The sequence below is a fragment of the Rhinichthys klamathensis genome, unplaced genomic scaffold (genome assembly GCF_029890125.1).
Source record: "Rhinichthys klamathensis goyatoka isolate OS25496 unplaced genomic scaffold, OSU_Roscu_1.1 h1tg000654l_1, whole genome shotgun sequence".
NCBI lineage: Eukaryota > Metazoa > Chordata > Actinopteri > Cypriniformes > Leuciscidae > Rhinichthys > Rhinichthys klamathensis.
The window spans coordinates 749,279-771,984 of record NW_026607098.1 but is presented as its reverse complement, the minus strand read 5'-3'; the positions used below and the strand labels follow the sequence as shown (position 1 = coordinate 771,984).

Genomic DNA, 22,706 nt, shown 5'->3' with positions numbered 1-22,706 from the left:
TGATTAACTTTTTGATTAATTTTATTTTTCATTTAATAAAGTTTTCCTTGTATGTTGTTTTCAAATTGTCTGTGAAGGATATTACTCATTTCTGGTGTTTTTTACATAGAATGTTTAAATATGTTTCTCATATATATCATCATCCAAAATACAGTTAATAAATTATTTACTGGACTAAACTAATTTTTGCTTGTTTAGGATTTCATGAAGCCTATAGGATACCAAGTATAAACTAGACTCATAGCCTAAGCAGATACAGATAATGTTTTGGAAAAATGTGGAAAATATATTGACATTCAGGCTAATGGTATTTCATTGCAGTTTAACGGTAAATCATACATCAGACACAAGTGTCATACACAATGTCAGACCATTTTGCATTTCTGGATCTAGTTGCTACAATCTAAAGAGTTCATGCATGGAACTAAATTCATTAGATTCACTGGCATTATTACAATCTCTTCAGTGATTCCCATTTGTTTGTGCATTCATCCTTTATTCGTTTATTAAATGTAAACTATTTACGATATAATGTAGGTAACGTTACTATGAATAGGTTTAAGTGCTTTGTAGTGATGTTCAGTTTATTGGGCCGCAGAGCGCCTCATGTGGCAACCGGAAATACATCGCGCTGTGTCCCGGAAACACGCGGGGCAGAGGCAGAAACTGCGACTGCCGCGAAATCTCTGGACATTCTTTGGTGAGTTTATGCTTTTACTGTAGCAGCTTACATAATTTAACTGGTTGTTTACTGTTTATGTGAGCAGTTGCAGCAGCGTCCTGGCATACGACATACTAAACTACATATTAAACTCTTTTGAATTATGTTTCTAAATCTTCTATAAGTCATGGCTGCACATATAAGAATACATAATGATTAAATAACGTTTCAGGACAAAGATAACACAAAGTGCAATAAAGTAAATTCAAGTAAAGATGATAGAAAGTGTGCAAAAGACAAATGTGTCCAATCACTAATTTTATGAGCTCATATTAATTTAGAAATAACACCCAATATTATTATTATTTTAAATCACACTGTCAAAATTAACCAAGTCACACTGCGGTACTATTTACAATAAAACAAAGAAGGGTATTAACATAGCAAAACACTTGCTGACCAGTGACAGGGCCTAAAAATAAAATACTGTATACATTCATATAGTACATTCCTAGATCCTTGATGGGAAAAAAGTTTTTAATGAATATAAAAAGGTCTGATTTGGTCTGTAACTGTATATTTATTTACTATAATGTTTGCTGTATATTTGTCCAACATACTTTTTTTTAAAATAATAATAATTGCAGTCAAATGTTTGTAAACATCTGCACAGTATTTACTGAGATGTGCTAAATGTGTTGCAGGTGAAGATGAGCAAGCGCAGATCCGCCGCTCTCACTGAAGCTCAGTGTGTGTCTCTGGTCCGTCAGTGTTTATTACGCTGTCCTCATGATTGTGTTTCTACAGTTCGTTATTGTTTAATACTGTTGTGATCGTGTGTTCAGGCTCAGAAGCTCCTAAGAGAGAGACTGTGTCATCAGAAGCTCCCGGATCAGCCCTCGGGTCTGGACTCACAGCACAAGTGTGTTCATTACACAATATCTGTGTGTGAGTGTGTGTGTGTGTGTGTGTGTGTCTGAGAGAGAGAGAGATCGTGTGTGTCTGTGTGTGTGTGTGTGTGTGTGTGAGAGAGAGAGAGTGTGAGTGTGTGAGAGAGACTGTGTCATCAGAAGCTGCCGGATCCCCCTTCGGGTCTGAACTCACAGCACAAGTGTGTTCATTACACAATATCTGTATGTGTGAGAGTGAGCGAGAGAGAGAGAGAGAGAGAGAGTGTGTGTGTGTGTGTGTGTGTGTGTGTGAGTGAGTGAGAGTGTGTGTGTTGATTCTAACACGGTGTGTGTGTGAATGAGAGAGTGAGTGAGTGTGTGTGTGTTGATTCTAACGATGTTTGTGTGTGTGTGTCTGTGTGTGTGTGTGTGTGTGTTCAGGCACTTGCTGGAGCTGTTGAGACGCACTGCTGTTCATGGAGAGAGTAACTCTGTCCTCATCGTTGGTCCTCGAGGATCGGGTAAAACTATGGTACAAAACTGAGATTTAAATCCCGTTCACACCAAGGCTGATAAACTGTAACTATCAAGTTTTGATAATTGTGAAGTCCACACAACAACTGTAATGATAACGACACAGAGGCACGATATCGTTGGAATAATTTTCAGAGTGAATAATTTTTTTTCCAGCTGATGGAGGATAAAAACATTGACAGCCAATCAGAATCCATCCTCCTTTAAAGGGATAGTTCACCCAAAAATGTAAACTCTTACAGTAATTACTCTCCCTCATGTTGTTCAACCCCGTAAGACTTTCGTTCATCTTCGAAACACAAATCAAGATATTTTTAAGATCTAATCTGAGAGCTGGATCACTCCTCCATAGGCTTCAATGTTATTGAAACTTGCCGGCCCAGAAAATTAGTAAAGACATTGTTGAAATAGTCCAAGTGACTACAGTGGCTCAACCGTGTGTGTGTGTGTGTGTGTGTGTGTGTGTGTGTGTGTGTGTATGTGTGTGTGCGCAGCTGCTGGGTTGTGTCCTCAGAGAGCTCATGAGTCTGAAGGAAGTGCAGAAGAACGTTCTTCTAGTGGAGCTCAACGGTGAGTTCATGCGTGTGGTTTTCCTGCTGTTCGTAATTAGTATGAGACTGTGACACGAGACGCTACATCTTTACACGCCGGTTCTCTGTGCGCAGGTCTTCTGCAGACGGACGACAAAATCGCCCTTAAGGAAATCACTCGCCAGCTGCACCTGGAGAACGTCGTAGGAGACAAAGTGTTTGTGAGTGTGACAGGAATAATTTACCCACAAACCAACGTTCTGTCATTATTTACTGAAAAAGTGCAGCTTTTCTTGTGTTTTAGGGGAGTTTTGCAGAGAATCTGGCTTTTCTTCTGGAAGCTCTCAAGAAAGGTGAGGCTTCAACATTGTTAGCGTTGCGAATCGAAAATCAGTTCTGCAATCTGATACTTGCTATAAAATTAAAATTCATATTTTGCTTATTGATTTCAATCTGCCCATTTTAATGTGATTTTAAACCATTCAAGCTCAGGAAGACACAGAAGAACTCAGTTCGGCACAAAAGCTTCACATTTATTTTTAAAGATAACTTATAAACACTTTAAAGACAGCTCTTCTGTGAGCTACGAGTTTAATCGTTCTTATTTGCTTTTGTAGCCTGCATTATTTCAACTTGTTTTAAAATAATCGTGTTTAAAGGGATACTCCACTTTTTTTGGAAATAGGCTCATTTTACAACTCCCCCAGAGTTAAACTGTTGAGTTTTACCGTTTTTGAATCCATTCAGCCGATCTCCGGTTCTGGCGGTACCACTTTTAGCATAGCTTAGCATACATCATTGAAGTGGACAAGACCATTAGCATTTCTAAAGAAAAATGACCAAAGAGTTTCGATATTTTTCCTATTTAAAACTTGACTCTTCTGTAGTTACATCGTGCACTAAGACCGACGGAAAATGTAAAGTTGCGATTTTCTAGGCTGATATGGCTAGGAACTATATGTAATGATATGACGCAGCGCCTGAAAATAGGCCACCTTCCGTCAACACAACGGAACTATTTTCAGGCGCTGCGTCATATCATTACGCCTGCTGCTCTCATGGTACGGCATTGAAGTTTCTTGATTATTACGCAGGAATGAGAGTATAGTTCCTAGCTATACCAGCCTAGAAAATCGCAACTTTTCATTTTCCGTCGGTCTTAGTGCATGATGTAACTACAGAAGAGTCAAGTTTTAAATAGGAAAAATATCAAAACTCTTTGGTCATTTTTTTTTGAGAAATGCTAATGGTCTTGTCAACTCCAATGATGTATGCTAAGCTATGCTAAAAGTGGTACCGCAAGAACCGGAGATCGGCTGAATGGATTCAAAAACGGTAAAACTCAACAGTTTAACTCTGGGGGAGTTGTAAAATGAGCCTATTTCCAAAAAAAGTGGAGTATCCCTTTAACAGCGGAATTACCCATGATGCAGTACAGAATATGCCACCAATCAGAGTCAATGCAAGAAAAAATCTGCCAAAAGAATGTGCCGCCCACTTAATCGAGTCGATCTCCTTATACTCTCAAGATACTTAAATATTTAAATACATATGCATATTTTGAAATAAACGGATTGTTTTATTTATATAATGACTTGTATTATATTTCTCCATAATTTTTTATTCGATTATGCTGTTCGCAATGCTTCATGGGATTGTTGTTCTGTCTGCAATAGAATGTTTTGCAGAAAGACACAGAATAAATGTTTGACTTAATTTTTACCTAATTGGGATCTAAAATGGTAGTCGATAAGAAAAGAATCGAAATTGAAAGGCAGAATCGGAAACGCTACAATTCAAATACCCGACCCTAATCAGTATTATTGTAGTATAATTTATATACGGTTTTAATATTTTCATTTAGTTTTAATTTTTATGTTTTCTTATTAATTTTAGTTAAACTTTTATTAAATTGTTTTATTTTTTGTCATTGTTTTATTATTATTATTTTAATATGTTTTATTTTAATATTTCTAATTTGAAATTATTATTTTTTTTTTTTTTTTTTTTGTAATTTTACTACTTCAACTTAAACCTATTTTATTTAGCTGCCAAAGCAACATTTTTACTTTTTTAGTTTAAGTTTTTCATCCATTATTAATATTTTATCTCAGTTGTATTTTTTAAGTAATGAAAGCGATTGAATAGTTTTGTGTCCCTGTGTGTGATTGTGTCAGGTGACCGGAGCAGCAGTCGTCCTGTGCTGTTCCTGCTGGATGAGTTTGATCTGTTCGCTCATCATAAGAACCAGACGCTGCTGTATAACCTGCTGGACGTGTCCCAGTCTGCGCAGACGCCCGTCGCTGTGGTGGGACTGACCTGCAGACTGGTGAGCACACACCAGGGTTCCCGTGGATCCTTAAAAAGTCTTAAAAAGTCTTAAATTAGATTTTTAAAATTTAAGACCATAAAAAGTCTTATAAAGTCTTATTTTTACTTATGAAAGGTCTTAAATTTTAGATGACACTTTGACTTAGACATATCTAAAAGCTTTCCAAATTAAAACTATCTAATTAGCGTATGTATTTTTTTTTTTTTATTATTCTATCTTTGTGGATTTGCTAGTTCACGTGACATTTCGCGTCACTCGCGAGTCGCGGCAGCATAACTGTCTCCTGCACGCGAGAGGAGAGAAGGAGAAGAAAGGTCGTAAATGTCAGTTCAGTTGTAAGTTCATTCTTTATGTGCGTATGGTGTGCGATGTGTATTGTCTATTATGATATTGTAATCATTGTTTTAACAATGTAAGAGGTACTGCGAGCTGACATCGCATTTGTCTCGTGCTTTCACTGCGTGATGTGTGCAGTTATGTCCCCAAATTAGTTTTTGTCTTATATTTATATCATATTATGTTCTTATATTGGAATATCACATCAGAAAGAGTGCCGTTTTCCCGTGCACGATTCCAAGTGTGATATTTATGTTATACAACTGTTAAATTAACAATAAGTTAACATTGAAACTAGTTTTTAGACACAATATTGTTAATATTGTTTGTTTTCCCTTTATTTCGCCGACTATAATTTCAAAATGAAACCGTAGCAAAGTCTCAATGCAACCGACAGCGATGATTTCTTGACTGAAATCCGCGTTTTGAACGAATCACTTGCTTTTTTCCGAATGAATCAGCCGTTTGAACGAATTGGTTGAATGAATGACTCCCTCAACTCACTTATTAAGACAGTGATTTGCCTCTGCGGTTTCATATTTAAAGTACCCTTTAAAATAAAATGTTAAAATTAGAAATCATTTCATATTTAAATATTGAATATTGATTTAAAAATATATATCTCATAGCTTTATTTATGCAGTTGTAAATGGAGTGTAAATATATTAATGCCACTTCTGATGCCGCTTCTGTCACCTCTGCACTGCAAAGATGGATTTTGATTGAATGATTTAATTTGACTGGTAACAGTGGTACTGTATGATTATTATATAATTAAATATTATTGTATAATTACTGTATAATTTAATTTGAATGATAGTATCTGACATTAAAGGTGATGCATAACTCTAAATAAGTTTAGAAAAAATTTCCATATAGGTGAAAATGCCCCTGAAAAAATCTATTTAAGGTGGCAAATATTGCCCCTTAATCAAAATATTAATTTCTGTCACTGCTGTGAACCGACCACTGCATAGAATATGAAAAATATGAATATCTTCATGAGTCAGCTGTCAACCACAGACCTAAACCAGCCATGGCACCAGCACAAAAACACAATCAGTAAAAAAATCATCTAATTATTATCAACAAAACGTTGAAAATATCAAGATATATTTGTCAATACTGCACAGCCCTAATGTACGGTATTAATTTTGATTTCTTAAGGTCTTAAAAAGGTCTTAAAAAGCCTTAAATTGCCTTAAATTTGACTTTCAAAAGTGTGCAGGAACCCTGACACACACACACGAGTCAACATCACGCTTAAAGGTACGATTCACTTAAAAATTAAAATTCTGTTTTCATTTACTCACTCATGTTGTTATAAATTTCTTTCTTCTGCTGAACACAAAAGTTGGTAAAAATGTTGGTAATCAGAGAGTTGACGGTACCCATTTTCTTCCATGGTATTTTTTTTCCTACCATGGAAGTCACTGGCTACCATCAACTGTTTCATTACCAACATTCTTCAAAATATCTTCTTTTGTGTTCAGCAGAAGAAAGAAACTCATACAGGTTTGAAACATCATGAGTGTGAGTAAATGATGACAGAATTTTTATTTTTAAAGCTGCAGTCCGTAACTTTTTTGGGGGTTAAAAATTATCCAAAATACATTTGAGAATCCAGAAAGTTTTAAACAACAATCACCAGTGACATGTTAACTCACCCGCTGTAAAATGCAAAAGACTTCGTTCGGACTTCGGAGTGGCTACAGAAAAAAAGAAACTGCAACCGGACCCATGCGAAAACAAGGATAATATCGGAAGGACATTACATGTAGTCACGCAATGCTGACGTTGTTAACATTAACAATTTGAGAACAAAGTATAGTTTGCACGGTTTTGCGTATGATAAGCGATTGTTAGATTTAATCAGCGCGATTTACGGCAATGTCAGAACCAGAACAAAAGTGGATGTTACTCACTTGTTCAGATGACATTTCCCGGTGAAAATTATTATGTTGATCATACTTCCAAAAATAATAATCTGGGATTCTGAATGCCAGTATCCACACCGGCGCGGTGACTGACAGCTGCACAGACACTCTCCTCAAACACTGTGTTCATCCGCGCTGTGTGGTGTTGAAGTACACCACATCACGTAAAGTTGATAATTCCGCGAATAAGTGCAATTGCAGATTTCGAACAGAGATGGCGACAAAAAAAACTGCAGACTGCAGCTTTAATATCTTCAGTAATTTTGCTTTTCCAGTAAATTAATCTGGCTTTAAGAAAGTTTAGGAAAACGACAATTTTTATTTTTTTGCAGTGTAATCAATACATTTCATGAAAAAATATATTCAGAAAGATTGCAATATAATGTGCTTAAGAAAATGAAAAACATAATTTTGTGCAAAAATGGTTTATAATATAATGTTGACAATATAAGGGACAGATAAAAGCAAAAAGGTTTAATAGAAAACATGGTTTAAATGTAGTGACTGTACTAGTCAGATAAAATTGAAAAATTAAATAAGCAATGTGGCGTATGTTCTTTACAATAAGGTCTCATTTGTTATCAGTGCATTAACTAACATAAACAATAAGCAGTACATTTGTTACAGTATTTATTAATTTTTTCACACGAGCAGCTGATCCTCCTGGGGTTATGGTGTGTGTTGCAGGACGTGCTGGAGCTGCTGGAGAAGCGAGTGAAGTCTCGGTTCTCTCACAGACAGGTTCATCTCTTCAGCTCGCTCTCCTTCGCTCAGTATATGGATGTGGTTCTCGATCAGCTCCGTCTGCCTCAGGACTTCCCGGACCACAGGTTCTCCACCGAGTGGAACCGCAGCATCACGGTACAGATGCTACACACATCTAGTGCTCACGGTACAGATGCTACACACATCTAGTGCTCACGGTACAGATGCTACACACATCTAGTGCTCACGGTACAGATGCTACACACATCTAGTGCTCACGCTACAGATGCTACACACATCTAGTGCTCACGGTACAGATGCTACACACATCTAGTGCTCACGCTACAGATGCTACACACATCTAGTGCTCACGGTACAGATGCTACACACATCTAGTGCTCAGATGCTACACACATCTAGTGCTCACGCTACAGATGCTACACACATCTAGTGCTCACGGTACAGATGCTACACACATCTAGTGCTCACGCTACAGATGCTACACACATCTAGTGCTCACGGTACAGATGCTACACACATCTAGTGCTCACGGTACAGATGCTACACACATCTAATGCTCACGCTACAGATGCTACACACATCTAGTGCTCACGCTACAGATGCTACACACATCTAGTGCTCACGCTACAGATGCTACACACAGCTAGTGCTCACGCTACAGATGCTACACACATCTAGTGCTCACGCTACAGATGCTACACACATCTAGTGCTCACGATACAGATGCTACACACATCTAGTGCTCACGCTACAGATGCTACACACATCTAGTGCTCACGCTACAGATGCTACACACATCTAGTGCTCACGGTACAGATGCTACACACATCTAGTGCTCACGGTACAGATGCTACACACATCTAGTGCTCACGGTACAGATGCTACACACATCTCTAAATTAATAACTGTTTTTACAAAAAGAATGAACCATCACTGAACATACTTAAGATGGACTAAGGGTGGGTTGCACCAACAAGGATTAATCTTAAATCTAGATTTATCAAGGTTTATCTAATAATTCTGTTGCACCCAAGTTTAAACCTTTTTTAAAAATAAGTTATATTTATAGGTTTTAAGGTTTACATTTAAACCATAATTTTGATCCTGGATTTAATTAATATTTAAGATAGATTAACTTTAATCCTGTTGCACCATAACTTTAAACTTAAAACATTAATTTTAAACTTGCAGGTGAGGAGCTTTAAATAAAATAAAGTGCACCTACAATTAAAATATGTGGCTGATTGAACAAAGACAGAAACAGTGGGTGTGTCGTCAGGTCTCAGAGAGGTGTTTATTACAAGCAAACAATATATTTACTGCATTGAGCCGGCAGACCGTGAACTTACACCTGCTAACGGGATGCGGATCCGTCACTCATCTCGCTGTCGGACAAATTAAAGAAGAGAGAAATATATTTGGCGCGTGACGGCAGCGGTGATGATGCGGTGAGGATCACCAGTGGAGATTTCATGTGTTAACAAACAAGTATTCATTACTTCAATGAGCTCATTGTTCCTGCATTAAATTATTACATTGTTTAAATAATAAGTTTTTCGCTAACTGTGATTTTGTACATTTTTCGAAAATGCAAACTTAGACCGTTTCCCCAGATCACTGTAAATTATATGGACTCGTGTATTTTCTGTAAAGCTGCTTTGAAATGATGTGTATTGTGAAAAGCGCTATACAAATAAACGTGAATTGAATTAAAATGAATATTCACTCCGTGAATCATGCATACCAGTTTTTTTTTATATATATTTTTTTATTTTATTTTTATCTCTGTTGTTTTCGGCTTATGAAATCCGCACACGCTTCCACAATAATGTGTTCATTGCCTGCTTTATCAGGAACGGTCTCTCTGCGTAACAGTTAATTAAGACATTTTACAAGTTTATTTCCTTTATCGGCAAGAGCTATTATCATCAGAGAGAGAGAGTTTCTGGTGGTCAATAAAGAAGGAAATACAATATTAACATTGTTGCTGTTTAATTACAACGGCAAATCCATCATGGCGTAGAAAATTGATCATAAATGCCAGTTAAAATTCGAATGATTCCCTGATTGTCAATCTGTGTTTAAAATAAAGTGGTGCAACACAACTCGATTTAAAATAAAGCCTAGATCAACAAATCCTAGATTAGCTCTAAACTGCTTAATTTAATCCTTATTGGTGCAACTCACACTATGACACTGACACGAAATTTCTTGCATTATTTTCCTGTTATGACTGTAGAGCTGCTTTGAAACAATCTTTAGTAAAAAGCGCTGTATAAATAAAGCTGACCTGTGCATCGAGACAAATCTTCTTCTAATGTTTATTTGCTGCTGTAATTAGTTGTAAAGAGGAAGAGATGAAACCGTATGAAAGCTGAGACTCTTTCATAACAAGAGCTTGTTGTTATTATTGAATGGCAGGCGCTACTATAATGTTTAGTGTAGTTCCCTTTCGAGAGGTTCCTCCTATTGCGTAAGCTTACGCTATGGGAAAACTCCTTTTCTCGAGAAATATTGAAGTCTTTATGTAAAACGCATTGCAGCTGCACAGCATACAGCAATGAGCGAGGCAGCTCGGTCATTGGCTGTGCTGCGGCAACTTGCACGAACCAATGACGGGGCGACTCTGAACCCGCTTCCAATGAGCGTGCTTCGCGCCCACGCGCGTCAGAGCCCGCCAAGATGGGCGTGGCCAAGGGCTATATATTGGGCGCCCCGTCGTCTGAGTTCTTTAGATTTAATCTCCTTCAGCAAAGAACCTTCTCTTCGCTGGATCCTCCGGATTTGTTGGAGTCTTTTCGCCGCCGCCGTCGACAAGCCTACAGCAGGACTGCTTCGAGGACGCCGGCGCCTTCAGCCGCCTTCGATCCCTTCTGCTAAGCCATCCGGCGCACATCATCTATATCCTTTCAAAGCTTTCAGTGTTCGCCCCCGCGACACTTTTTCTAAAAGAGCAAATTTAACTAGGCGTTGTTTCAAATGCCTTCCTGCGCCTCGTGTCGAGGCCCTCTTCAGGACGGGGATCGTCACATCATCTGCGCCCGCTGCCTGGGACCGGACCACGCAGAGGCTGCCCTCACTCGAGGCGGATGTCCCGAGTGTGACGCCCTGGGCCTCACCGAGCTGCGCGCTCGCTTCGCCGTTTTCACCGCGAAAGAGCCCACATCTTCCGTGCTGCCGTCTCCTCTAGTCGAGCCGCGAAAGAAAAAACGCCGCTCACAGAGGCCGCCGGAGCACGCGGTTTGCAGTGATGTCACGCCGGGCCAATCCCCGCGTGCTTCACCACCACCCGAAGACTCCCCGCCGCCAGTCCAGTTCACACAGGCGGATGACGATGATAAGGATGACAGTTTTTCCTGTGATGCTGCATCCGACGACTGGCCGGGCTCGTCCTTCGACCCCGCTCCATCGACATCAGCGGGCACGAGCACGGGCTCCAGCATGGACTCGGAGATCGTCCGCATTCTCTCTAAGGCCGTGGAAGACCTCGGGCTCGATTGGTCTTCCCCGGAAGAACCCGCCCGCAGCCGACTGGACGAGTGGTTCCTGCAGGGGCGCCGACAGGCCCCTCGACAAAGACCCTCCCCCTTCTTCCCGGAAGTTCACGACGAACTCACGAAGTCGTGGAAAGCCCCGCACTCCGCTCGCCTGAAGCCTTCTTTTTCTTTGTCGCTCTCCTCTGTGGACGGCGCGAAAGAAAGAGGCTATGAGGGGACTCCGCCCCTCGAGGAGGCTATGGCCAATCATCTGTGTCCACCCTCCAACGCTGGATGGAAAGCTAAAGCTTCTCATCCCTCGAAGCCTTGCCGGTCTACTTCAGCTCTCGCCGGTCGCGCATACGCCGCCACCGGCCAAGCTGCATCAGCGCTTCACTCTATGGCTGTCCTCCAGGTGTTTCAAGCCAAACTTCTCCGCAGTATGGACGAGTCTGGACCCGATCCTGAGGCATTTAAGGACCTACGCAGCGCCACTGACATAGCGCTGCGAGCTACAAAAGCCACCGCCCAATCCATCGGCCGTGCTATGGCTAACCTGACTGTCCTTGAGCGCGATCTGTGGCTGACGCTAACAGAGATGAAGGATGCAGATAAGGCGTCATTTCTCGACGCGCCTATCTCCCAAAGCGGCCTGTTTGGACCAGCGGTGAAGGAGTTCGCCGAGCGCTTCACCGAAGCCTGTAAGGACTCACAGGCTATGCGTCACTTCCTGCCCAAGCGATCTAGCTCATCGCAGAGCCGCCAACGGCCGCCTCAGCAGCAGGGAGCTAAGGCGGCGCCCCCCGTCTCTCAGCCCAAACCTGAAACGGATTTTCGACGCCGCTCGCGCTCTGCCAACAGGAAGCAACCGCCCGAGCGACGGGGACCTCGGCCCAGGATTGTGCTGAACCCAGAGCCTCGTAAGTCCTCCTAGCTACAGGGAGGAAAAGGGAGAGCGCGTGTCTCGCAAGAGCCGGACCAGTCCCCTTACAGGCGGCTGGAAATGTCTATACAGCAGCCAATGTGCCAGCCACACAGCTCGCCCACCTGCAAACAAACGCCGTTTTTACGGCGACACACAGAAATCACATAAAGAGCTATTTTCTGCCTGTGTCATTAAAGGGTCACGTGGCCACACCAAAGTGCGCATTCCCACATATCAAAACTGTCAACGCAGTGCCAAATGTTTTCCCAGCTCAGGCTGGACGCCCCATAAATGTAGATTGTGTGCCAACTGTCACGTATGCACCACTACACACAAGCACTGTTCCCACAGTTATAAACACTTCCCCAGTAAAAGAGTAGCGCGTGTGCCCGCTGTTATGCACGCACCCCAACTCACAAACACTGTTTATATGGCCAAAAACCTCCCGCCACGAGCGGGAAGTTTTATGAAAGTGGCGCGCGTGCCTACCACAGTCTATGCACCCCCACCCATAAGCACTATACACACAGTGTTAAACATTTCCCCATCTCACTCTGTGAGCATTACAGCGAGCGTGCCTGTAATCTCACACGCACCCCTGCACTCGGCATTCAACAGAGCTGCTCAGCGCGCGCCCGCGCCGCTGAGAGCTGTAAGCTCGGCATTAACACAGAACGATTCGCTGGCGGGAGCCATACGTCACTGCGACACGTCCCCGGCCAGCATTCAGCCCATATCTGTGCGAGCGAAAGCTTGGGAAAATATCCCCGACATGCCGAAATGGGTTTTGAACATAATAAAACACGGTTACTCGCTTCAATTCACTCGCAGACCGCCCCGCTTCACAGCAGTGGTAGAGACGAAAGTGAGAAAAGATGTTTCACATGTTCTACGCACCGAGATGCTCAAACTGATAGAGAAAGGCGCTATAGAGACAGTCCCTCCCTCTATGAGCGAGGCAGGTTTTTACAGCCGCTTTTTTCTCGTCCCGAAAAAGGATGGCGGTCTCCGCCCCATTCTAGATCTCAGACATCTGAACAAAGCTTTAATGATTCGCTCGTTCAGAATGTTAACAACCAAGCATATCCTCGCGCAAGTTCGCCCGGGGGATTGGTTTCTGTCAGTGGATCTGAAAGACGCTTACTTTCACATTCCAATAGCGCCTCATCACAGGCCATTTCTGAGATTCGCTTTCGAGGGACAGTCATACCAGTACACAGTACTACCATTCGGCCTGTCACTGGCACCCCGTACATTTACGAAATGTATGGATGCAGCACTTTCCCCCCTGAGACAGCGGGGAGTGCGAATACTGAATTATCTCGACGATTGGCTAATCCTAGCACAATCAGAGAGCCAGTTAGTGACACACAGGTCTTGGATTATCAGTCATCTAGAGTGCCTGGGTCTAAAAATAAATTTTGCAAAGAGCATGCTATCCCCCAGCCAGAATATTTCTTTTCTGGGAATAGTGCTAGACTCAGTGCAGATGACGGCGCGCCTCTCATCAGAGCGCGCGCTCACTATCCGGCGCCTTGCAACATCGTTCAGAGCGGGTGCGCGCGCCCCCGTCAAGCGATTTCAGAGGATGCTCGGTCTCATGGCCTCAGCATCAGCTGTACTCCAGCTAGGATTGTTGCACATGCGTCCTCTCCAACGCTGGCTCAAAAGCCGTGTCCCCACTCACGCGTGGCGCTCAGGCCACTTTTTAATCAGAGCAAATCACGGCTGCATAAAAGCCCTGACGCCCTGGAAAGCTGTAGACTGGTATCAGTCCGGTGTGAGTTTGGGCGTGAACACAAGGAGAAAAATGATCACGACAGATGCCTCCAAAATAGGCTGGGGGGCCCTTTACGAGGGCAGGCCTGTCTCCGGCTTGTGGTCAAACCCGGAGAAGCGCCTACATATAAACTGTCTGGAATTGAAAGCGGTCGCTTTGGCTCTCAGAGCCCTGCTCCCGTACCTGAAGGACGAGCACGTTCTAGTCCGAACGGACAACATGACGGTAGTCTCGCATATAAATCGTCAGGGTGGACTCAGATCGAGCTCCCTGCACTCGATGGCCAGGGAGCTCCTCCTATGGTCCCAGCACAACCTGCGCTCGCTGAGAGCAGCGCATGTGCCAGGCGTTCTGAACCAGGGAGCGGACATGCTGTCCAGAGACAAAGTTCTCCCAGGAGAATGGTCTCTCCACCCCCTGACGATTCAGTGGTTATGGCAAACCTTTGGCAGAGCAGAGGTCGACCTCTTTGCCTCCAAGGAAAATGCGCACTGCCCTCTCTTCTTTTCAAAGAGCACAGACGCGCTCGCCCAAGTCTGGCCGAGCCGCCCGCTGTATGCCTTCCCTCCGGTCGCGATGCTGCCTCAGGTCATCAGTCGGATCAGGGAGGAGAAATGTGCAGTGCTCCTGGTAGCCCCACTCTGGAAGAACCAGACGTGGTTTCCAGAACTGATGCAGATGATGCAATCTGCCCCATGGCCGATTCCACTGAGGCTAGATCTCCTCAGGCAGGCCAACGGGATGATCCTCCATCCCCGCCCCGATCTGTGGGCCCTTCATGCGTGGCCCCTCAACAGATTCCCGGGAACCTCCCCAGTGGAGTGTTGAGAACCATCACTGAGGCGCGAGCGCCCTCTACGAGGCGCTTATATGCCCAGAAATGGAAGGTGTTCGGTGACTGGTGTAAATCCAGGAACCTGAATCCTGAGACATGCGAAGTACCGAGTGTGCTCGTTTTCTTACAAGAGCTGTTGGAGGCAGGCCGCACCCCCTCCACGCTCAAAGTATATGTGGCTGCCATAGCGGCATCACATGAACCGGTCGAAGGACGCACACTAGGAAAAAACTACCTAGTTGTTCGTTTCCTGAGGGGCGCCAGGAGGATAAATCCCCCACGCCCCCCCTCGGTGCCGATTTGGGACCTGGCCACGGTCCTGGATGCACTTAAGCGTGCCCCGTTCGAACCCCTCCGAACTGTGCACCTTAAACAGCTCTCGCTCAAAACTGCTCTCTTGCTGGCTCTCGCCTCGGTCAAGAGAGTGGGCGACCTGCACGCGCTGTCTTCAAGCGCTACCTGCCTGGAGTTTGGACCTAACGACAGCAGGGTTGTCCTCAGGCCAAAACACGGGTATATTCCTAAGGTGCTCTCTACTCCTTTCAGAGCACAGGTGATATCTTTGGCCGCGCTATCGTCCCCAGCAGACGAAAGTGACGCTAATTTACTCTGCCCGGTCAGGGCACTCAGAGTATATTTGGAACGCTCTGCCCTGTTCAGACAGACAGAGCAGTTGTTCGTATGCTTTGGCGGCCGCACTAAAGGTCTGGCTGTGTCAAAGCAAAGAATATCGCGCTGGATAGTTGATGCTATAGCGCTGGCTTATGAAGCCAAGGGCCTTCAGTGCCCCTTGGGCATCAGAGCTCACTCTACGAGAGGCATGGCCTCCTCGTGGGCGTGGTCGAGTGGGATACCCATTCAAGATATTTGTGCGGCTGCAGGCTGGGCCTCACCATCCACATTTATTAGGTTTTATAACCTACAGGTCCCCTCATTGCATTCTAACATACTGTCGGTCTAACTATCATAGGCTGGGGTGTGTACATGCTGAGCATTGTCTCCTCCCTCATAGAATCACATCTTTGAAACTGATGTGGAGGATTTTTCATACATGACAGTACATGAAAATGTGCTTGTGTGTGTCTCTGGACGCCCATCGGGCCGTTCCACGTTGTCCTTTTATAAAACCCGCCTTCGGCTGGCTCGTTGGATAATTACTTCGCTCAAAGGCTCAGGCACCGGCCTCCGGCTTAATAGAAGTGAAGTCAGCATGCACGGCGTTTTACATGGCGTTCCCATAGCGTAAGCTTACGCAATAGGAGGAACCTCTCGAAAGGGAACGACTCGGTTACTAACGTAACCTCGGTTCCCTGAGAGGAGGGAACGAGTATTGCGTAATCTGCCGTGCTTGTGCTTGGTCAGTTTGCTTCAGTCGATTGAACCTAAAGAACTCAGACGACGGGGCGCCCAATATATAGCCCTTGGCCACGCCCATCTTGGCGGGCTCTGACGCGCGTGGGCGCAAAGCACGCTCATTGGAAGCGGGTTCAGAGTCGCCCCGTCATTGGTTCGTGCAAGTTGCCGCAGCACAGCCAATGACCGAGCTGCCTCGCTCATTGCTGTATGCTGTGCAGCTGCAATGCGTTTTACATAAAGACTTCAATATTTCTCAAGAAAAGGAGTTTTCCCATAGCGTAAGCTTACGCAATACTCGTTCCCTCCTCTCAGGGAACCGAGGTTACGTTAGTAACCGAGTCGTTTTGTTCACACATCAACTGAAAACAGCACAGAATAAAAGATTCTTGGGGATTTATTATATTATTATTTATTATATTTTTAACCCCGTCGGTTTTCTCACCTCTCGTTCGGTTCTCCTGCAGAAATTATGTGAAGATAAGTGTGTTGAGGAGGTTTTGAAGAGGAACTTTAACTCCAGTAAAGATCTCCGCTCTCTGCATTCGCTGCTGGTAAGTTAAGATGAATTCATCTCTCGTTCAGACCACAGCTGGACATCTTGTGCGCCTGTGTTTCTGTGCGAGTAAGCGATGTCAACGATAAATCAATGATCCGAATAAGTAAGGGTTAATGCCCTTCGAGGTGTCCACATTGTCAGGTATTAATGGACGACGGCGAGGCGTGAACCGTCCGACGCGAACCGAAGGCAATGGACACCTCGAAGGGCATTAACCCGCTTATACCATGGTCACTTGCCAAATAACACATTTTTAAAACATTAGTTTATATTTTAATTAGTTTTCCAATCGAAATCTAAAGTTTTTACAAACAATAACTTGGTTTCCCTCATTACGCCTGAAGGTTTATTTAGCAACCGGAGATATTTATAGTCCGCTATGTAGTCTGAATTGTTTGGATTTAGTTGCTGTGTTAACATGAGCTACACATTATAATTTAATAAATGATCAATCACATCGACTCACTTTAAAATCCTACTAGCTCTTTTTTTAGATTAAAAACCCTTCTCATTAATTTGGTGAGGAACAGCCGTTTTGAGCAGCATTTGTACTATATTTACGATTACTATACTATTTGTATATTGCAGTATTAAGGCTAACGATGAATTGATCGCTAATTTAAACGCCGATCGATCATGGGAATTTGTGTAAATTGACATCCGTAGTGTGAACATGTGTTTGTGTTGTAGTTTCTGGCTGTGAGTCGAGTGTGTGTGTCTCATTCGACCCTCCGTGAGTCTGATCTGCTGGAGGCCAGTCGCCTGATCTCAGCCGACTCGAAAGCAAACGTCCTTCACGGTGAGACACTGACTCATGATACTGATGTTTACATGATTTACACCGCATCTCTATGGGCCTGTTCACATCTGGTCATCTGATTTGTCAAAACGATTCCGTTTACACTTGCCCACATAAATGTGTCACTGCATAACGGATATAAATCGGATCTTCAATTCCCGCGCTATATGCAGATATAATGAAGTTCACGTCAGCGAAAGCAACACATGTGAGCTGCATTTTATTGATCATCAGCTAATGTAAAAATCAAAGATTGCAATAGGAGAGAGAGTGGCATCAGCTTCACCTGTAAGACCATGTAGTCTCGGTACTTTTAATGAAGACGATTGTGTTTTGAGCATTTTATTTGCGGCAGTTTTTGCATTTGTTTAATGAAGAGATACACAGATTCATCTGCGGTGATGCGTACTGCAATAGCGCTATAATATGACATATAGCCTATAACACGCTCGTCCAGTCATTTACACTCGTCCAGTTTTGTCGGGAACGCCTCAGGAAGATCCTGATGTGGTTTGAGAGAAGGATTTAACCCTCTGGGCTTCTTCGGTCTAAAATGACCGAAAACTGTTACGTTTTGAAATGGTCATTTTTTTTTTGCTTCATCGGAATGGGATAAAACTTGGTGACTTTTGTTGTATTACTACAGTATGTGAACACACAACAAAATCAAGGAGATGATTCGGATATGTTAAAGGGTCGAAAAAAAAGTCACACTTAGCTTCCTCCAGGTCAAAAATGACCGACCATAGGAAATGAATGGGAAATACGAAAAAATAGGAAAACTCAGAGAAACTTTTGGTGGTACAAACTACAGATCAGCCACTGTGCAGAAAAAAAAGTGTAGAGCAATGAAGGGGTGACACTCTAAAACATCAAGAGTGCAAATAAGACACCTCCCCCCACACACACACACACAGATAAACTGGCAAGACTTCAACAGCAAATTTTTAGAATGTGCAAAATAAAATCAATAAATGAAAAAAAATAAACTCGCTCAAATGCACACACACACACAACAACACACTCACAGAGAGCGGGAGAGATAAACTGTTTGCATTGTGTTCCCTTTTTAACCAAATATTATTGTTTGATTGTAATCATAATGCAAAACCGGATACTTATCTTAAAAAAAAAGTAGCCTTTTAGAATATCTAAATATGTATCTAAAAAAAACAAACGAATAAGATAGAGAAATCATGTCTAAAACAACAATAGGAATCAAAAAGCCTTTACATTTATATATTTTTAAAGCCACTAGATGGCGGTCTTCTCAACTTGAATTCTTTCTTTTTTTTAGGCCTGCACTAAACTTAATTCTAATGGGAAAAAATTTATAAAAAAATATTATTGAACAAAAATATATTTCATTGGTTTTCCTGGTTTTCCCTGCGATATAAATTGCGGTATGAAAACAATTTCACTAGATAAATTGAATAGCTCTGTTTGTAAAGAATTGATAGGGGTGATTTTTATGGGGAGTGCGTCGGCATAGAAGCCTAGATAAATACAATAGAGCAAAGATACAAATTAAATAAAAATGCTTTGTTTTTCAGGTAAATATAACCGTATTCAGGACAGGTACAGAAACTGAATAATCAAATGTAAGATAACACTATTTACTGTATGAATTAAATATCCCTTATGTGCTGTTGGGGATGTTTTCATCCACTATGGGGTATTTTTGAGTCTTAATTTGGCCATAACTTTCTCCGTGTTTCAGCAAATGGAATGATTTTTGGTGACAAATGTTATTTTGACACATATTTTGGGATAATGCTTTGAAAATTTGCAAAAACTCAACAGTACACTGTGGGCAAATTCACTACCCTTTCGTTATGTTCGTGGCTGAAAACAGCCACTACTTTAAACTGCTGAAAAAATGTATCAGATAAATATTTTTTTCAATTTTTTTTTGCATAAATCTATTTATCAACCTCAGTCCTGATCAAAACTACTTAATGTTTTAAAAAAAAAAAATCTGGATTTTAACTCTTTAATTCCCAAATTCATAAATGATGTCACTGATTTGGGAAAAAAAAACACAAAATGGCTAATTTTCAATATAAAATGTGATTGTGGACTGGATTTATTTTAACCTTTTATCACAGTCTTGGTCATGTCAAAGATTAGAAACAACATTGGTTTTGATTGTTTTTGTGCAGCATCAGATTTTAACTTTTTCTCCCTCATTTACTGTTTGTGGCTGTTTTTGCCCCATTGACTTCCATTATAACCACAATTTTTGATTGCAAAGCCATGACACCATAAAATCATGCATTTTTGATTGTTGGTGGTTTTCCCTGTTGGGAAGAGGTAAAATTTGACATTTTTACTGTTGATAACCAGGTGGCACCATTAACCCTTTAGATAGGCCTGTGCAAAAAAAGCTTAGTTTACATGGAGTTATATGGAGTATAATAGCATATTAAAGTGTGTGTGAGTGTGTGAGAGAGAGAGAGTGTGAGAACTCACCTTGATGCGTCTGAGAAAATCAAAATATGCACCTCAGATCTACACTCTATGATTGTTAAACTTTGCAATGCACACATTGCGATATCGATGCTAAAATGATATATCGTGCAGCCCGACAGGAAATGCATGGGGTGATCAGGTGTAAACAGGAACACTCATCTCTAACTTTCTCACTTGCCTTTCCTCCAGGTCTGTCTATTCTAGAGCTGTGTTTGATTATTGCTATGAAACATCTGAATGACACTTATGATGGAGAACCCTTCAATTTCCAGATGGTTCATAACGGTACGACATCCTTCCGCACATTTAAAGTGGTGTTTTATGTGTGAATGCTCATTTTCAGCTCAAGTGAATGTAATTCCCTCCTTCCCTCAGAGTTTAAGAAGTTCATTCAGAGGAAGTCTCACTCCATCCATAAGTTTGAGCAGCCTGTGGTGATGAAGGTCAGTGCGAGTGTTTAGACTGTCAGCCTGTTCCAGCATTAAAGGGGTGATGAACTGAGAAATCAAATCTTCCTTGAGCTTTTGACATCTAAGAGGTCATCAAATTATAAGAATATCCTGTAAGTTTCAGAACTGAAAACGTCCTTGTTAGTCCAATAAAAGCTTTTATTGACACCAGGCTCAGCAAACGACTCGTTTTTCAAAGTGGGGAACTATGACGACAAAGAGGATAAAACACCAGACCCGCAGAAGAAGATCAACGCCTACTTCAACACGGCCGGTTTAGCCCCGCCCACCGATTCGCGCATTACACGAAACTCATTATAATATGCAAAACTGTTATCCACTCACAGCAGTGGGCGTTTACTTTCAAGTGTTCAATGCGAGACGCCCATAAAAACAGAGCGTTTTTGAGCTAGGCTCAAAACTAGGGTAGAAAATAGCCTATTACTTATTCATTTTGATGTTTTTGAATGTAAAAACCAAGCGAATGTCATAAGTTGACCTCAGACAACAATATAAAACAATTTAAAAAGCCAGTTCATGACCCCTTTAATACCTCATTCATGAGCTCACACACACTAGATGTGTAACGGTGTGAAGAGCTTCAGGACGGGTCTTTTGGGTTTGATGCACGTGTGTACAGAGTGAATACGGTGTTGTTTTAAGCACTGCACGTGGAGAACGTTAAATATTTCAGAATAAGGTTTGAATTATTCCGCTTCTATTCTAATGCTCTGCGTTTATTTGATGCACATCATTTGCTTTTTATTTAGCTCTGTGTGTGTGTCTGTCTCTGTGTGTGTGTGTGTGTGTGTTTGTCTCTGTGTGTGCCTGTGTTTGTGTCTTTGTCTTTGTGTGTGCCTGGGTTTGTGTTTTTCTCTTTGTGTCTGTGTGCCTGGGTTTGTGTCTTTCTCTTTGTGTGTGTGTGTGTGTGTGCGCCTGTGTTTGTGTCTTTCTCTTTGTGTGTCTGTGTCTGGGTTTGTGTCTTTCTCTTTGTGTGTGTGTGTGTGTGTGTGTGTGTGTGTGTGTGTGTGTGTGTGTGTGTGTGTGTGTGTGTGTGTATGTGTGTTTGTGCCTGTGTTTGTGTCTTTCTCTTTGTGTGTCTGTGTGCCTGGGTTTGTGTCTTTCTCTTTGTGTGTGTGTGTGTGTGTGCGCCTGTGTTTGTGTCTCTCTCTGTGCGTGTATCTGTCTGTGTGTGTGTGTGTGTGTGTGTGTGTGTGTGTTTTTGTCTGTGTGTGTGTGCCTGTGTTTGTTTCTTTCTCTGTGTGTGTCTCTGTGCATTGTGTGTGTGTGTGTGTGTGTGTGTGTGTGTGTGTGTGTGTGTGTGCGCCTGTGTTTGTGTTTTTCTCTGTGCGTGTGTGTCTGTCTCTGTGCGTGTGTGTGTGTGTTTGTGTCTTTCTGTGTGTGTGCCTGTGTTTGTGTCTTTCTGTGTGTGTGTGTGTGTGTGTACATGTTTTTCTATCCCGGTGGGGACTTAAACCTGAATGCACATAGACTCATGGGGACTCGTGTCACTGTGGGGACCTACATTGAGGTTCCTATGGGTAAACACGCTTATAAATCATACAGAATATTTTTTTTTAAAAATGCAGAATGTTTCCTGTGATGGGTAGGTTTAGGGATAGGGTTAGTGTAAGGGGACAGAAAATACAGTTTGTACAGTATAAAAACCATTACGTCTATGGAGAGTCCTCACAAAGATAGTCGTGTGTGTGTGCATGTGTGTGTGTTTAGGCATTTGAGCATCTCCTGCAGCTGGAGCTGGTTCGTCCTGTAGACTCAGGTGTGTGTAAAGTCCAGCGTGAGTATCAGCTGATGAAGCTGATGCTGGAACACACTCAGGTGATGGAGGCGCTGCAGAAATACCCACAATGCCCCACAGACGTCAAGCAGTGGGCGCTCTCGGCCTTCGGCTGACACCGCCCTCTTTAACTGCTCAAATATGCATTTTGTAAAATGCATTTGTATAGTTTATATTTGCAATAAAAAATAAGTTAATATAATTGCTACTTTGTAATGTCTTTGTATCAAACACTCTCCTGGTTCCATGAATAGATGATGTTTTTGTGTTAACGGTTTGAGAACATTATAAAAGACCACATGACTTTTCCCTCA

At 42.4% G+C, this 22,706-nt stretch overlaps 1 protein-coding gene across 2 annotated transcripts; it reads left to right on the top strand.

Moving 5' to 3' along the window:
* Positions 1-649: 649 nt before the first annotated feature.
* Positions 650-22,598, top strand: orc4 (origin recognition complex, subunit 4). Of its 2 annotated transcripts, XM_056241573.1 has the most exons (14): positions 650-700; positions 1,366-1,422; positions 1,507-1,583; positions 1,993-2,083; positions 2,580-2,655; positions 2,751-2,836; positions 2,920-2,968; positions 4,793-4,944; positions 7,908-8,081; positions 16,783-16,869; positions 17,565-17,673; positions 20,335-20,430; positions 20,521-20,588; positions 22,326-22,598. In XM_056241573.1, exons 2-14 carry the CDS (start codon positions 1,372-1,374, stop codon positions 22,506-22,508), a joined length of 1,299 nt encoding a protein of 432 aa, XP_056097548.1. In that variant the 5' UTR covers positions 650-700; positions 1,366-1,371; the 3' UTR covers positions 22,509-22,598. The 2 variants fall into 2 exon arrangements, with proteins under 2 accessions (XP_056097548.1, XP_056097549.1); XM_056241574.1 differs by lacking the exons at positions 650-700; positions 1,366-1,422; positions 1,507-1,583 and adding an exon at positions 1,715-1,772.
* Positions 22,599-22,706: the final 108 nt, after the last annotated feature.